This window comes from Mercurialis annua, linkage group LG2 (genome assembly GCF_937616625.2).
Source record: "Mercurialis annua linkage group LG2, ddMerAnnu1.2, whole genome shotgun sequence".
NCBI lineage: Eukaryota > Viridiplantae > Streptophyta > Magnoliopsida > Malpighiales > Euphorbiaceae > Mercurialis > Mercurialis annua.
The window spans coordinates 44132438-44151054 of record NC_065571.1 but is presented as its reverse complement, the minus strand read 5'-3'; the positions used below and the strand labels follow the sequence as shown (position 1 = coordinate 44151054).

General features: G+C 33.0%; 1 protein-coding gene and 1 long non-coding RNA gene across 6 annotated transcripts; both read left to right on the top strand.

Annotated features, from left to right (window-relative positions):
- The first annotated feature begins 4181 nt into the window (after positions 1 to 4181).
- Positions 4182 to 7827, top strand: LOC126670099 (uncharacterized). Of its 5 annotated transcripts, XR_007638651.1 has the most exons (6): positions 4182 to 4298; positions 4377 to 4454; positions 6488 to 6530; positions 7145 to 7194; positions 7285 to 7366; positions 7641 to 7827. XR_007638651.1 is itself a non-coding variant. In XM_050363756.2 (4 exons), exons 1-4 carry the CDS (start codon positions 6423 to 6425, stop codon positions 7710 to 7712), a joined length of 312 nt encoding a protein of 103 aa, XP_050219713.1. In that variant the 5' UTR covers positions 6226 to 6422; the 3' UTR covers positions 7713 to 7827. The 5 variants fall into 5 exon arrangements, 1 of the variants encoding a protein (XP_050219713.1); XR_007638653.1 differs by lacking the exon at positions 6488 to 6530; XR_007638652.1 differs by having other exon boundaries at positions 4182 to 4454.
- Positions 7828 to 11585: 3758 nt separating this feature from the next.
- Positions 11586 to 12474, top strand: LOC126669507 (uncharacterized). The gene is made up of 2 exons (XR_007638500.2): positions 11586 to 12099; positions 12350 to 12474. It is a non-coding gene; the product is annotated as an uncharacterized LOC126669507 (long non-coding RNA).
- Positions 12475 to 18617: the final 6143 nt, after the last annotated feature.

Genomic DNA, 18617 nt, shown 5'->3' with positions numbered 1-18617 from the left:
ATTTTTGTTCTTTGTATGGACTATCTATCTAAATTACTGTCTACTCCCAGTAATGATTTTAAATATCACCTAGGGTGTAAGAGTCTCAAACTGAACCACTTGATATTTGCTGATGACCTGCTCCTTTTCTGTCATGGGGACATAAATTCCATATCCTTTCTTCATGATAAGCTGTCCTGCTTTAAAGCCATGTCTGGGCTCAATGTCAATGTTAACAAAAGTCAAATTTTTTGCTGTAATGTGGATACTGGTAACAAGAATGACATTTTGAATTTATTGGGGTTCAAAGAGGGCAAGCTCCCTATGAGATACCTTGGCATTCCATTAATTTCCTCTAGACTGACTAAGGAAGATTGTAAAGGGATTGTTAGCAAGATTACTGGAAGGATTCACAGCTGGACCAGTAAAGCTCTCTCCTATGCTGGCAGAATTCAGCTCATCAACTCTGTGTTGATGAGCATGCACATTTTCTGGGCCTGCATCCTTCTCCTTCCTAAGAGTGTCTGCAAAGACATCCAAAGAATTTGTGCCAGATTCTTATGGGCAGGAAAAGGTGAAGGAAAGTACAATGCCATGGTTTCTTGGGAGAACATTTCTAAACACAAAGCTGAGGGAGGTTTAGGGGTGAAGGATATCCACACTTGGAACAAAGCAGCAATTACTAAACATATTTGGCAGATATATAATTCTCCTGAGTCAATATGGGTGAATTGGATCAAAAGCAATAAGATGAAGAACAAAAGCTTCTGGAGTTTAAACTGTAATGATAAAGCTAGCTGGATTTGGAGGGGTATCCTGAAAACCAGAACTGAGGCTAGAAAAGTGATTGATTTCAGAATTGGTAATGGTTCCAACACTGAGTTCTGGAATGACCCTTGGGTCCAAGGCTGCACTATAATGGAAACGTTCCCCAGGGTTAAAATGAGAGACACATATATTCCAAAGAAGGCTATAGTGGCTGACTTGTGGAAGAATGATACCTGGGAGTTTCCTGATCCTATAGATGAAGATGCTGAGGAAGCTTGGGATTTTATAAGGAAGAATTATAGACTGAGAAATGATGTTGGTGATTACATTAAGTGGAATGTGATGGATCACAATAAATTCTCTGTGAGTAAAACTTGGAAGGTCTATAAAAGTAATCATGTTAGTATGCCTTAGTTCAAAATTGTGTGGGGGAAAAACTCCATCCCCAGACATAATTTTATCCTCTGGTTAACTATGAAAGGTAGACTGAAGACAAAAGACAAATTGAAAGCCTGGGGTGTTACTCCTGATGACAATTGTGGGCTTTGTGCTAATGGTAGAGAAAGCATTAAGCACTGTTTCTTTGATTGTACGTATGCAGCTGAAATTTGGAGATACATGTTTCCCATATGCAGAATTAACCAGAATATTGGGTCTTGGAGAAGGTTGGTCAGCTGGTTCATCAAGAAAGCCAATGGTAAAAGCATCTTAGCTAACATTCGCAGAGTAATCCTTGCTTCTGTGGTTTATATCATCTGGAACACCAGGAATAGGAAAATTTTCCTGAATGAATGCAGTTTACCTAGCATTTCTGTTAAAAGAATCAAAAACATTCTGCTGGACAAGTTTAATGGATACAGCACAAGCAGCACTCTCAATAGCATCCTGTCTGCCGTTCAACAGCTTTAGAGTTATCGGTTGTTTTACTTTTCCCTTGAGGCTTTTGTAACAAGGGTTTTTTCTGGCTTGTGTAGTTTGTATTGCAGAGAGTCTGAGGCTTTTGTAACAGACTTCTCTGCAATTTTTCTTTATCTGCTTTCTGCTGGTGTCTTGTTGAGTTTCTCCTACCTTGAGGCTTTTGTAACAGGGTATTGAGATTCTCTTGAGGTTTTGTTTAGTTCCCTGCTTGTGCAGATCCCTGAGGTTTGTGTAATAGGGCTGCCTTGCAGGTCTGTTGCTCCCTAGTGTTGCTTTTTAGGGGAGTTAGGTGTATTCTCTTTTGGTGTCTATCAATAGAGCTTTTTGGTTGCTTTCTACCAAAAAAAAATATAATTTTTTAATTTTGGCATGTTTAACATAAACTTTCAATTTTTTTTGCAATTAAGACCATGAGACCGTTTTGGATATAAAATAACATCGTTTGGGTGTAAAACGGCACCCATTTTCAAATGAAATGCAAATGTGGTCTTAATTAAAAAAAATTGAAATTTCATGTTCAATATACAAAAATTAAAAGATTGTGTTAAATAACAAAAACACGCAAAAAGTTGGTGATTTTTGGTGCATTTAGACCTAAAATATACTCTTAATAGATATTTTTAGGCCTTAAAACGCTAAAAGGGTCATAAAAAACTAGTTTTTCAAAAATTGGAAAACTACTAACATCTATTTTTTTTTAAAGTAAATGCATAGGTCGCGCCCTTGATACACCTTGTCACTCCCGCGACTTTTGTCAAAAACCATTTTTGGGCAATTTTGAAGGTTTTTTAACAATACTAAACCTTGATTTCTACATATAAAGAAGATTAATAGAGAAAAATGACCAAATACATTCATCAATTGAATTAGCAAGCATATACTCCAAATATTCTAAGCAAATCAAACATGTGAAAGATCAAACATCTAAGCACAAAAATCATAGCAATACGAATGACAACATGTATATCAACACAAAAAGCTCTCATCGAGCATATCAATCTCTCTAATGATAAAATTCATTCGCTATTCATTTAGAGATTTGGTAAAAGTATTTGCAAGTTGGTTAGTTATGTCGATTAATTCATTAACAACATTCCCGTTTGCACATGGCCTCGAATAAAATGATGGTGAATTTTTATGTACTTACTCTTAGAATATTGAATCGAATTCTTGGAAAGGTTAATTGCACTTGTATTGTCACATTTGATAGGAATATTGACAAGTGCAAGACCTGAGTCATTGATTTCTTTTTTAATCCATAAGACTTGAGCACAACAACAATTGGTCACTACATACTCGGTAATTCAGCTGTTGATAGAGCCACATACACCTGCGTTTTACTACTCCAAGAGATCAAACGTTACCCTATGTAATATCTCGTATTTTTAATTTTTTTTTAATTTTAATTATAAATTTTTTCATTCCGTCAACCTTTAAGTAATTTATTATTATTAATATTATATATTTTTATTTAATGTAATTTTAGTCGCTCGTTGATTGGATCGTGGTTCGATTCGTGTTTAGTATGTATTATTAAATTTTAAAAGAAAAAGAAAAAAAAAAGAAAAAAGGAAAAAGAAATTTTATGAAATATAAATCATTTGAATGCCATGCGATGCAACGTTGGCCATTCTTCTTCTTAGCATGTAAAGCCCATGCATGCTCTCCTCCTATTTATTTTTGGGTGATTTACAAAAATACCAAAAAAACTATAAATATTTGTCAAAAATACCTCAAAAACTGAAAATTTATTAACGTACCTAAAAATTTAAATATTTATTTTTTACTCCGCAGTTTATTTTTTTACTCCGCAGTTGCAAACAGTTTCAAAAAACACAATTTGAAATTGTTTTACAAAACGTTTCAAATACATTTACTAATAGAGTTTCAAAGACAGTTTATAATTGGGTTTCAAACGGTTTATAACTGTTTTTAAAAAATAAGTTGAAACTATTTTACAAAACGTTTCATATACAGTTTCTAATAGTTTCAAACGGTTTCAGAAAATAAAATAAAATTTGAAACATTTATAAACCGTTTCAAAGATGGTTTTTAATTAGGTTTCAAACGGTTTATAACCAATTGTTAAAAAATAATTTGAAACCGTTTTAAAAAACAGTTTCAATTATAGTTTCAAAAGGTTTCAATTTTTTTTAAAGTAGACATCTTTGAAACAGTTTATAATACAGTTTCAAACAGTTTAAAATAACGGAGTATTATTAAAAAAAATTCAGAGTAAAAAAATAAATTTCGGAATAAAAAAATATATTTTCAAAAAAAAGAAAAAAAAATAATTTTTCAAAAAAAAAAGTATTTTTGCAAATATTTTTCAAAAATGAGTATTTTGTACAAATTCCTCTTTATTTTCCACGTGAATGTTGGGCTATTCAATAATGTCCTTGGCCAAAAGCCCATGCAATCCTTTATAATGAGTATTGCAGCAATAACGTGAAACTTATGTTTCTCTTATATACATACAATCTGAGCCTTATTTCCCTCCTATTTCATCTGTTTTACGTTTCTTATCTCATAAACCTAAATTTTCATTCTCTTTGGAACAACCTCAGCCGCCACACTTTCTCCAACTTTCTGAAACTCCACGAATCATCAATTACCTTCAATCGTTTATATCAGTAAGCTTCTCATCCCTATCTTTTGTAAATCCGTTCGTTTTTGCATTGCCGTTCTTATTCGTATCTCTAACGTTTTAGCACGTTATTGAATCGGGATTGCGTATTACGTTAGTAAACTCCATTATCCTTAATCTCTACGCTTAGGAATCGATTACGGTATGTACCATTCCTCCTTTCGTCGCCGTTCGATTTCACCGTGTTCATGTTTACTGTCTGCTGCGTTGTTTTTAGTTGTTTACTGCGTTTTTCTTTTGATATAACTGCTACCATTATGCATTTGTATCATATCATGGATGTACAAAAGAACCCTTTTGCTTGAACTTGCAATTGTTTCGTTTTGAGTCGCCGTTAGTTATATTTCTTCTTGCTGCCGAGAATAATAGGTTCATAGCCGCTGTAACCTTGTTTTGCTTAAGGAAGATTTGTTCTTGATATTGTAATGTTGATTTCATGATTAAAATGGGATGCGGTAACATGTATGAATAATTAGATTGTTGGGTCATGGCTTTAGTTATATTATTTAGTTGTTGGTTTTACACTTTGTTTGGATCATGCATGGCAGACTTGTTGTGTTCATGGAAATAACTTTGAATTTGCTATTTGATTTCAAGAGATGGCCAATTGGCCAAAGTGGTCACTAAAATTGTTTGTTCAAATATATCGAATCCCTTAATTTGTTGTAACTATAGTTTTGGTTTTCGATAATAACTTTTGTATTATTTCAATTTTAAATTGACAACTTGAAAATGATAATTATTTTATGATTTAAAATAATATAATTACTCGGGTAATTATATTTAATTTTGATTGATATGTCAAAATGGTAAATTTACGATTTAGCCCCTAAAGTTTCTGAAAACTTATTTAAGTTAAGTGTTATCTATTGGTTTTGTTTTGAGGATAACTTTTGGATTTTGTTTGATTTATAATTTAGTAAATTGAGAATGAGTAATTAAATTTGATTTCGAATATCAAATTGGCTAAATTGCAGTTTAGCCCCTAAACATTTTTAAACCTAAATTGGCTAAGTTTTGGTTGTAACTTAGGTTACATGAATTTGAAGTTACTGAATTCTATTAAAAATAGGAAAATTATTTTATCAAGTATTTTAATTTATAAAGTCGGGTTTATAAATTTAATAAACTTTTGGACCAGGTTAGACATTGGTCGCCCAGCAAGTGGGAAGAAGCTTGGTAGTTTTAATAACTCGGCTGACTCATTGATATGAATTTTAACTTGGGTTTATTTAAATTATTTTACGAATCATTCTAAATATGTTTATATGATTTGTACTCTATAACTTGAATTATATTTGGAATGCATTTAATATAAGTGTTTATTAAAGGTTTAATCACCAAAAAATGCCAAATTTATACGTTTTGTGTCAATTATAGCCGAACCTTTAAAAATCGCCAGATTTAGCCAAACCTTATATGTTCTGTTTCTTTTTTAGCCATTTTTGAATCAAACCGGTTTTTCTGACACCGTGTCGTCCACGTCATCGCCAACTAAGCAATTGGCTGGCATGGCAGCTGAAATATTTAAATAAGGTTTGGCTATAACTAACACAAAAGAAATAGGTTTGGTATTTTTAGGTGAATAAACCTAATTTCAAATTCAAACCAATTTTTAAATTTAATAATTAGTAAAATATTATATCATTTATAAAATTTATATATATTTAAAAATAAATAATATTTTCTATTTAATACTAATTAAAATTAATTTTAATTTTAATTTTTTTTATTAAACCTAATTAAATCTAATAAATTTATATTATAATATATTTTAATGAATATGTAATTAAAAAAATGAATTAATGTATTACTTAGGAATTAATGTTAAATTAAATTTGGTGAAAGTGTTTAATGTTCATGATGATTTTGAATTTGATTTATTATTTTTAATGTTGTTGAGATCTTGTTATGACTGGGTTTAGGTAATAAATAAAATAGTTATGTGTAAATTAAGATAATTTTTTGGCTATGCCGAATAAAATGACATATGCGTTTATGCTTATAAACATCATGATATATATTGATTACAACACAATGAACTTCACTTTTTAAAGAAAAAAAATTACACTCGTCCTTTAAATAAGCAGTCTATTCAGTGATTATTTTTATGTTTATGTGTGTATACTTGAATTATGAACACTGTCGTATGTTTGTTGTGTATATTACTCTCAGACTGTTCGTCGGAAGACGAACAATTGGGTCTCAAATGGCAGAGGTATCCTCGAACCGACGACTGATATTTAAAAAAAATAAATTTTAAGATGAATATGACATTTTTTGTTTTTAATAGAATTTAAATTAATTATATATCCATCAAATATATAAAAACAATTATTAGAATTAGTTAAATTAGCTTAAAATAAACATATTATTTTTTAAATATATATGAATTTTATTATAATATAATTAATTATTTAATTATTTAATTTTAAAATTAGTTTTATTCAACAGAAAATACCAAAACTATGCATTTTGTGTCAGTTATAGCCAAACCTTATTTAAATATTTCAGCTGCCATGCCAACCAATTGTTTAGTTGGCGGTGACGTGGACGACACGGTGTCAGAAAAACCGGTTCGATTCAAAAATGGCTAAAAAAGAAACAGAACATATAAGGTTTGGCTAAATCTGGTTATTTTTAAAGGTTTGGCTATAATTGACACGAGACGTATAGGTTTGGCGTTTTTTTGGTGATTTAGCCTTTATTAAATTTGGCTTGGTATTGTGTTGTGCTAGTCCTATGTGGTGTCTAGTACTCATTAGAGTTAGAGTCTGATTTTAATTTTGATTTTAATATTCTATTTAGACCCGTTGACTGTTCGTATTTCAGAGGCGAACCAGAGTTAGGTGCTTGTTAGGATCACGTGGATTTAGCAAGCAGTGAGTTTATATCTCTATTTACCTCTTTATTAAGAAATTATCATATTTTGTATATATATATGTATAACCAGCATTTGAACTGTTTTTCAGCATTGTGGATTTGATTTGGAATGTGCTACTCGATGGGCATCATCGGGACTGCGTGCGCACCGGTAATGATTATGGTATTGAGGTAGGTTTGAGATACGTCTCACCTTAGTGAGGGCACCGGTGGAAGATACGTCTCCTGGGCTCACTATTTATTTAAGTGATAGTCGGGGATCGGTTTTGAGATACGTCTCACCGACACGACAATGGATTTAGAATTGTGGTTTAGGATTTCATTGATAATCCATAATGAAAATGTTTTATTAAACGTTTTTAAAGGTTTTCAACTTAATAAATGTAAATGGTTATATAAACTATACTCAGTAAATTTGACCCTGTTGTTTTCCCAAATTTTTCAGGTTTATGATTTGAGCATTGGTCGATCTCCGTTTCTTCATTCTCGGAGGTTCTTTATTTTATTTTTTGAATAAAAGAGTCGAACTGTTTTAAACTCTTATACCGCAGTAGTAGTTTCAGATTATTCATGTCTTAGTCTTACGTTTATAGTTTTGACTATTGTTTGTTGGATTGGTCCAACTATTACTTTATCGCTTTTGGCATGATTATAGTGTTTATGGTATTTATATTATATTGTCATACTGTTGGAGTTATAATTTGAGATAAGCCTACTTCGAATATATGTTGCTTATTATACTGCTAGACTCGGCTGAAATCTCGGTTGCCCCAAGCATGTGGTTTTCTGCAGTTACATTTTTTAAACTGTTTAACTTGGTTATCCGCAAGGCTTGCTACGGGTTTTAGTACAACCATACGAATACCCTAGCGCCAGTCACGATTCATGAAAATAGGTCGTGGCACCCTAAAAATCGACAAGTACCCGCAGTCAGTGTTTTAAAAATCAGACCGGACTGTTCGACCAGTTTGACCGGGATCCGGAGGTCTATCTGGTTTGTTTACACTTAAAAACCGGATTTGAGGTTGAACCGTGTTAAACTGGAGAGAACCGTAAAACCGGACGTTTCTTGAAACGTTGAACCGAAAAACCCGCCTGGTTCTTTGTGTAGCTTTATTGTTACTTTTTTTTAGTGGTTTCTTCATGGATTCCAAATAAATTTCTGCTTTGTGCTTTCTATTTTTAAAATAATATAAGACTTTAATATATCAATATAAAACAACTGAAAAGAGAAAAAAAATTAACAAATTGCATCTGGTGGTGTTTGTTTGGGATTGAAATGAAAACAAGTGAAATTGAAAAAGTGAAGAAAGAAGACGAGAAGAACGGAGGCATCTCAAGTTAGAACGATGGCTTTTAATCAAGAACGAATTCAACTTAACGAAAGGGCTAAACGAGCCCCGGTTTGAGTCGTGAGTCTTGAAGCCCAAAAGCACCTTGCTAGAGGCCGGAGTCGCGGCAGGCAGACGAGAAAGGATCAACTGAAAAATTCTTGTGACTGTTTAAATTTTTTGTGACTGTGTTAAAAAAGAGAAAGAAGGAAGATGAGAATGTTAAAATGGTCATAAAAGAATATGAATAAAACATATTCCCTCCGTCCACAATTGATAGGCTGGTTTGAGTTTCACACATATTAAGAAATTTAGTTAATTTAGTTAAAATTTTACTAATTACCTATAATACCCTTGTTTAATGATTAATTTATGTTCAATAATTTTTTTCGGTATTCAAACATTCAGTTATTGAAATAAGTAGTGTAATTGCTTTAATTAATGCAACGTCATTTGCATTTCCTTCAAGGCATTTCTGGCCAATACTGATGTTATACTTGCAAAATATATTTAATGACGAGTTATATATGTATGATAAGTATAATCTCGGTAGAAGAAAAGGCATTGAGATTATCAACCATTATCCATTATACTATCAAAAGTATAAGTAAAATTAATTCAGTTGACTATTATAAATCTAACCGAGGGTATTTTGGACAATTACCTAATAAACTAACTTCTAAATAAGGAAATCAGCCTATAATTTGGGACGACTAAAAATGAAAATCAGCCTATCAATTGCGGACGGAGGGAGTATCAAAAGAAGTTTAAACTTTGAAAAATGAAATGGTGGGGCCACTTACAATTTAATGAAAGGTAAAGACAATAAATGGTAACGTGTAGATAGGAAAGTGTCAGATTAAACAAAGTATAAAACTTGTGCAGTGTAAGCTGTCAAATTAAGCGTGTGGTTTTACCTTCAACCGGTCAAACCGGCGATCGAACCGATTGAACCGTTAACCGGGATCATTCTGGTTTTGTCGCCGTTTTGGTTTTTAAAACACTGCCCGCGGTACTCTTTTAATCTATAAGACAACCGGCATAGGCAGCGTTAGAGTGAGCAAGTAACTTAGGGTCCATATTTTTAAGGTACCAAATTTCTATGTTCAAAGAGTCACTCAAATATTTAAAATGCAATAACGGAATATAAACGAGATTCCTTAGTGCATACTTGGAAATGAATACTAAAAATATTAAACTTGATATCAGGTTTACTAGAGGTAAGATGAAGGAGAAATATGATTATACCTCGATACATTGCAATATTAATGCATTTACGTGATTCGTCTTTATCCAAATTTACTGTAGTACTCATTGGTATCTAGCTATTTGATGAATTTTTCATACCAAACTTGAGTATTTTCTTTGTGTACTTGGATTAATTGATGAAAATTCTTCCTTATCTTACTTGATTTGAAGTCAAAGAAAGAATTTGAGCTCCTATATGAGATTCATCTCAAATTTCCTAATCATAAACTTAGGATAATCCTTATAAAGAGTTTCATTAGTTGCTAAAAATGATATTCTCAACATAAATTTGATAAATAGATATCATGCTTATGAGTTTTTTAAAAATAAATACTGTCCACTTTGCCCTTTGAAAAATCATTTTTGAGTAGAAATCCACCAAGCCTTCCATATACCAAGCTCTTGGAGTTTGTTTCAAATAATAAAGAGCTTTGTGAAGTTTTAAAATATGGTTTGGATGTTTATAATCTTCAAAATCTCAATAAAAGTATTTAAAAATATACTTTTAACATCTATTTGAAAAAGTTTAAAATTTAAGCACCTTAAGCAACTAATCGGGTCTTATTTCAAATTATTACTTCACTTCCATCCTACTTGTTACGGAACACCCATTTTGTTACGATAATGGTATGGCCATTAGGTGGAGGGACTAGTTTTCAAACTTTGTTCCTCTTGAATTCATTGAGTTCATCTTACATAACAATCACCCAATATTCACCAACTAAAACTTCACTAACTCTAATAGTCTCTAATTGAGAGAGAAAAACTAAATTATTCAAAGTGTGAAATGAGAATGAATACTTAAACCCCTTGAAGTATCTTCAATGATCAAATATTGAGGAAGGATTTTCTTGAAAGTCAACTCGTTAGGTATATCATAGTAAGTCCCTTGAATTGGAGCCGGTTTCTTCCTTTCGTTGTTCTCCTTGAGCTGGTTGATGGACCATAATATTAAAAGATGGAGTATATTGGTTTCCATTATGCTCAAGGTCCTGAAATTGTAATATCCCGTAAAATTTTACATTTATTTTTCGATAATTCCGACAATTTTCCGGTCGTTTTGAAGTAACTTCGATGATAGCGGATTGATTCGAGTTGGTTCGGGATTGGGGTTGATTTTATGGTTCAACTATTTATTTTTTTAATTCAAAAAGAAAAAAAAATGATTTTTCCATGAGTCTCGTACGAAACCACAAGGTCTCGTACGAGACCCATGATTTTTCAAGCCTGGTCTCGTACGAGACCAGGATTCCCGAACGGGACTCAGCCTAAAAGGCTGAGTCTCGTTCGAGAATGTAACAGCCCATGCAAGCTTAACATCCAGCCCACTTCGCACTCATTTTCGAACTAGTTCCTCTCGATATTTAAGGACGTTTTCTAAATAGAAAATCTTCATCACACTTCCCTTTAACCTTAGCTGTCGTCCTCGTGCTTGTTCGCTGAGAAACGAAATAGTTATCGTCCTCCAAAGGTCGCTGTTTGGTAAGTTTTCTCATTTCATGTGAATCTAGTTTTTATGATTGAACGACATTACGTAATTTTGATCATTCTTGCTCGTTTCTAGATCGAAATTGAAACCGTTTGTTTCCCGACGTTCTAGACTCGCGTGCCTTCGATTCCCCACCTCATTTTTGTTGAACGGTACGTGATCGACCTCGTTTCCATTCGCCGTACGGTTTCCGTTTTTTGAATTGTTTAATCTGTTCTTATTATTTTGTCTACATCCGATGGTTAATTCCTTTCAATGGTGTTGAATTCATTGTTATTCATGATCTTAAACCTAGGGGTGAGCAAAAACCGAGTCGAACCGAAAAACCGAGTCAAATCAAACCGAAAAAACCGAACCGAAAAAAATAGTGGTTAAAATGGTTTGGTTTGATTTTTAATATATAGAAATTGCGGTTTTCGGTTTCGGTTTGGTTTTGGCGTTCGGTCACCGAACCAAACCGAAAAAACCGAAATAATTAATGAAAGCTATTTTGGTAATTTAAATACAATACTATATATTCAGAAATTAAAACCAAAACCCTAATATTCCCACTCTGCCGCCACCTTACCCCTGACCCTCACCAAATTCTTTCATTTCCCTTCCCCTTTTCTCATTTTCTTTCTCCATCTCCTTTTCATAAACCCTAAACTAAAACAAATACTCTAATATTTCATCAAAACTACTGCTCCGGCATGGATTTTTATTCGTTTTCAGTTTTATTATTTCTTTTTCTATCTCTATTCGATACTTATCATTCGATTATTAACATAGATCCGCAAAGATATAAACCATGGAATCTGTAGTGATGTTTTTGAAGAAAAATTGAAGTTTGTAAGGTAAAAGACCTATTTTTTTTTTTCAATTTTGACAATTTTTTATAGATCTATCTTATTATTTCGGTTATTTTTGTCAATTTTGATGATCTCTTCAAAAACTAAGGCTTTTCTTGTTTATTGTTGATAGATCTATCTTATTTTGGAGATCTAATAGTTTAATTGATCTTTAGTTATTCCCTAACTTTTTACTGATATTTGTTATTTTTTAATTTTAATAACTTATTATAATTCTTGTTTTTATGTTTTGCAGGAGCTGAATTTTTTTTAAGATTCCTGAAGATAAATGGAGAAAGTTAATTTTAGTTCTTTCTTCATTAAATAGAAGAACATGTAAAATAAATGTTTAAAATTAATTGATGTAGCCATTTAAATGTATATGCTTTAGATCTAATTTTTTGAATTTCATTCATTTATTTTGTGTTTTTCTGAATCGGTGACCGACCGAACCGGACCGAAAAACCGACATTTTCGGTTTACCGAACCGAAAAAACCGCAGACCGAATGATAAAGTTTGGTTTTTAATTTTATAGGGGTGGTTTGGTTCGGTTCTGACGATTTTCACACCGAACCGAACCGAACCGTGCTCAACCCTACTTAAACCTCCAAGGATGTTAGAAATCGTAAATAAGTGAATTGGCTTGTTTGAATTTTTATTTGGTTCCGGCATCGTCGTTGTATGGATTGCGCCGTTCCTCCAAAATTCATTACTGTTACATGAGTTTTTGATTTTGAGTTATTGTGGGTTAGGATTAATCACATGGATTGAATTGTAAAGCTTAGTAATTGATTATATGTTGAGAATTGAAATCTTGTTTAAGAATTAATGCTCTAAGATTCGTTAATGGCAGAAGACTTATGCGGGGGGAGGGGGGGAATTCCTTTTGTTTGAAATGTTGATGATGGTCAAATATACACTTTGATCACTTAATTGTTTAGGCTAAATTAAGTAAATCCCTAAAGTTAAATATTACCTAATAATTTGGATTTCGTTTTGATTGGTAATTAAATGTTTTAAACGAAAGCGAATTCGGAAATTTAATCAATATAATTACTCGGGTAATTATACTTAACTTTGAATTTTGATATGGTATAAATTGGCTAAATTACAATTTGACCCCTAAACGTTTTAAAACTTATTTAACTTAAGTTTTTGATTAGTAACTTTATATTTTGTTTTAATTATAAAGAAAAGCAATTAAATTGATTTTGGATATCAAATTGGCTAAAGTACAATTTAGTTCCTAATTGGCAAAAGTACAGTTTAGTCTCTAATTGGTTAAAGTACAATTTAGTCCCTAAACTTTTATAAACTTAAAATGGTTAGATTTTTTGGGTGTAACTTGGGTTACTTGGAATTGAAGTTATTGAGTTCCGCTTTTAAAATGGTTTATTATTTTATGGAATTATTTTATAAATATAAACTCGGGTTTATATTTGATAAACGTTTCGAGTCGGGTTAGACTTGGGTCACCCGACAAGTGAGGTTAGCTTGGTAGTTAATGATAACTCGGCTAACCCACTATCTGGAAAATTAATTATTATTTAAAGATTATTAAATAATATTTATAAATTGGATTTTAAGCGAGAACTCAATAGACTTATATTAATTGGACTTTATTTCCTTTTGGGTATTTTTGTGTTGCTTTGGATTATTTAATTCCGACGTGGTATTTGTGCTAGTCCTATGTGGTGTCTAGTACTCTCTAGAGTTAGGGTCTGTTTTTAATAATTATTTTATTTATCTAGACCCGTCTATTGTTCGTGCTCCAGAGGCGAACCAGGATTAGTTGCTTGCCGGTATTCACGTGGATTAGCAAGCATTGAGTTTGTACTTACTATTTACCGCTTTATTAAGTAAATTGTTATTTTAATATTATATATATATATATTGTACGTATATTGCGAACTGTTTTTATATTATGGCTCTTAGTTGGAACATGCTACCTAATGGGCATCATTAGGACTGCGTGCGCACCGGTATTGATCTGGGTAAGTTATATATGGAAATGTGGTAACTCGGTGTGAGCATAGCTCTCGGGACCAAGTAGAGTAACTTTGTGTAGCTCAGCTCTCGGGACTCTGGTATAAGTGTGGTCAGTGGTAACTCGGTGTAGCTCAGCTCTCGGGACCAGACCTATTGGATTATGTTTATTATTTAGAATTGTGGATTAGGGTTCCAACTATTATTCGTAATATCGTTATTAAATGTTTTAAACGGTTTTAAAAGTTTTCCACATAATAAATGTAGATAGTGGTATAAACTCATCTCAGTATATCTGACCCCGTTGTTTTCCCAGTTTTCCCCAGGGTTATTATCTGAGAGAGTCTGGTGATCTCCGTATTTACTTTTCCTCGGAGGTTCCATTTATTTTTGATAAAATGTAAAACTGTTTTATTCTTAGACCGCAGTAGTAACTAGACGTCTTTATTATTACTACATATTTTGTCAGATTGGTTCGACTGGTTATATTGTTGTGGTATGTTATACTATTTACATTGGTTTATGATACATCTATTTTAGACTCGAAATTGGTTAAGCATGTTATATTAACTGTTGAATATTATAACTGCTAGATCTAGGCTGAAGTCTCGGTTGCCCCCCGAGCATTGGTTTTCTGCAGGTTTATGTGCTATTATGTTAAATGAAAGGCTAGCTGCGGGTTTTGGTACTACATTACCCATACACTAGCACCGGTCGCGATTCATGAAAATGGGTCGTGACAGAAATGCACCTATAATGTCATTAGCACACATGTATTTCCATGGATAATCCTTGCAGGACTCATCAAATATCACATGCATAGATTCTTCAACTATTAAAGTTCTGTAAACCTCGTAATTTTTAATGGTTAGAATAAACCACATGTCAAGATTTTATAGAATCGAGAGCACGTAAATATAATTTATGAGAGTCCTAAAAATATATTAAGGTTAAAGGAGATTAAAATTTAATTTGAGAAATTTAAATTTTAATAATCGAAATTAAACGGGACTAATAAAGTCTGGAAAATTTATATAAAATAATTAATAAATTCCAAACTAATATTTTTGGTGTCAATATTCGTGAAATAATTTTAAGAAGGTATCGTCAAATTTTCATAGAATTTGGAGTTAGTTTTTAAGTCAAGCGAGATTGAGCAGTACTTCAGTTATCGTTTTTATTTTTAGAAAATAAAATATAAATTGGATGCGAATAAAAATTTTATTTTTATTCGTTTTATATTTTTGGATAAATTCTTTTGGAATTAGTCCATTTGAATTATGGACGACTAATTAAGAAGTTGGGTTAAAATGCATGATTGAACTAGTACTAAAGAGTACTTTAACCAATCCTATATATAGTATTTTTTTTTGTCAATCACCAAAGAAGCAATTATATTATTGCAAAAAGAGATACACCCAAAACATCCTGAAGGCTAATTCAAGCCCTACAACAGACCAGGGCTAAAAATAACACTGAATACAACATAAACAGGCTCAGAACTACAAGAGGCAAAACTACACAGAGAGCCTCAAACACCAACAGGCATCTACCTATTAGCCCAACATTCACAGCTTCTGCTTTGATTCTCTGAAAGATCTGGCTACTAGAATCCAACTTCTGATTGAAAATCAAGTTGTTTCTAGCCCACCATATGTGATACATAGTAGCAGCAAAAACTAACTTCCTCAGTTTAACTTTTTTATTTCTGCTATTAGATCTCTTGCAGAAGATACTCACCTCTCTTCTCCAATCAAAATATCTCCGTTCATTCCCAGATAACACAGAACCTTATTCCACACTTTTCTGGAATACAGGCAATCAACGAATATATGGAATACATTTTCTGTCTTAATATTACATAAACAACACATATATGAATCAACAATCTTCCATTTAGCCATTTGGTCTCCAGTCTGCAGCCTGTTTGATAGGGAAGCCAAAGGATAAAGGCATGTCTAGGAATGATACCAGCAAACCAAACTAGACTATACCAAGGAACTTTATTCTTAACATGAGTTAACTTCCTCCACATACTATTAATAGTGAAGATGCCATTAGGGGTGGCATTCCACCTAACTGGATCCTTAGTTACTTCTTTCACAAAGTAGTTAATAATAATATAATCCCAAGCTACCATAATGTTCTCATCTATGAGATCAGGCAAATGCCACTCATTCCTTCTCCACACATCACAGACCTTAGCAGCTTTAGAAATATCAGTGTCCTTAATCACAACATTAGGAAATCTATCTTTTAAAGATATGCCATTGGCCCATGGATCATACCAAAAGGAAAAGTTCTGCCCATCTCCTAAATTATAGTCTAAATAAGGAGCTATGGTCTGTCTGACTTTCAATAGGTTCCTCCAACACCAGGATCCATCATAGGTTTTAACAATACCCCAAAAACTCAACTTTCTAAGCTTATTATCATTAACCCAACTAGCCCAAATGGAGGGCTTGAGAGAAACTAAGCTCTAGACATGCTTACAAACTGCAGCTATATTTCACACATACACAGGCTTGACATTCAAACCACCATACTGTTTTTTTCACAGACTTTATCCCAACTCATTAACCCACCTTTTTTTGATCATCTAAGCCATGCCACAAATGATTCCTACAGATACTCTCCACTCCTCTGATTACAGACTTCGGAAGAATGAAAATTGAACACCAGTAGATGTGCAGGTTTAACATGACTGAATTAACTAGCTAAAGCCTCCCAGCATAGGATAGACATTTAGAAATCCAATGAGAAACTTTGGAGGTCATGTCACGACCCAAATTATTGAGCCGCAACCGGCGCTAGGAAACGGGAGTGGTAGCTCCGAAACCCGTAGCAAGCCTCAAACCACTAGTAATTTTTCGCGAATAATAAACAGATAACATCTAATAACAGAAGCAAATATATTTATACAACATATAATCACATATTTACACTAACTGTTTAAAATCTCGCAAGCTCTAGTTACCTTACCCTGTACGAACTGGCCTCGCGGTACTATATACAAAAGTTAGTGTAATAAAACATATCACCTGCTTCTGGGGCCGTGAACAAATCATATTATCTGTAGCTTATCAAAAACATATAGACATGACAACAAGTAATATGTAAACTCAAAACGTACTGTTGTCTAGGCTACGACTCTATCAACAGGGGACCACTACTGCAGCATTCACAGAAGTCAGAAACTATACATATACAGTTGACTTCTGGACTTCAAAACTGGCTTTTAACTAAGTCCACACACTAAGCACCTGAAAGACATCAAAGGTAAAGGGTCAGTATTTGGGAAAATACTGAGTGAGTTTGCATTTACTAACGGTATTATTATAAAAACATAGCATCACATTTTAAGGAAACGATAATATAAAATAATACATATAAACAGATATTTGATCTGTTCGAAACTAATATCCTAGCATGCGACGTAACTTTCGAATAATCAAATCATACTGATCTAGATAGTCCGACCCGGGAGTGTTCACACTGTCACGACCCAAATTATTGAGCCGAGACCGGCGCTAGGGAATGGGAGTGGTAGCTCCGAAACCCGTAGCAAGCCTAAAACCACTCTAACTTTTTCGCGGAAACGCAAACACAACTATTCTATAGACATATAATAAGAAAGACACGTTTACAATCATAACATAACATCATATATAGACACATCATCGATACAATCATAGTGGGCATTTCACTTCCGTAACTGGTACGTACTAGCCCATCTATCGATCAATACAAAAACTGACAACCAAAAGATGTCACATCAAACAAACATTAAACACGTACACAACCTATAAGACCTAACTATACTAGTCTAAGACTCGTCACACGTATACTACTGCAGCACCAAGGGGACTTGTACCCAGCACACCAAAGACGGTCTGTCTGATCCGACTCTATACACCTGGAAAACATCAATGTGAGGGGTCAGTATTTGGGGAAATACTGAGTGAGAAACACATTACTAAGGTATTATAAAAATAACATCGCATTTAAAACAAAACACATATATACAAACATATTATACTTCAAGCATTTGATCCGATCGAAACCCTAATACCTTAGTATGCATAATGAACATTATCACAACATCTAACGATCGATCGATATGAGTCCGGGATAGTTCAACCAGCCGACTCGCAGATACAGGCCCCGGGATAGTTCAACCAGATAGGCTCTGTATCGCATGCACAAACAAGTATGATATACGACCCATGAAATCTCTATCTATGACTTACCCGGACGCTGGTGATCACACAGCCTATTGACACCCAATAGGTAGCTTGTTTTCCCCGGATCATATACTAGTTTTCACAATCTATATATATTCGATAATACGATGTACAAATTCATTTCTATCGATAAAATACTATAGCATGCGATGTAGTTTAATATTATATTTATAATATAAAAACTATCTATTGCGTAATAATACTCAAAGTAAAGTTTAACTCACAACGATCGCTATTCCTTATATCCAAACGTAAGCTCCACACGTCATTCACTCTTTTAACTATTCCAGCTC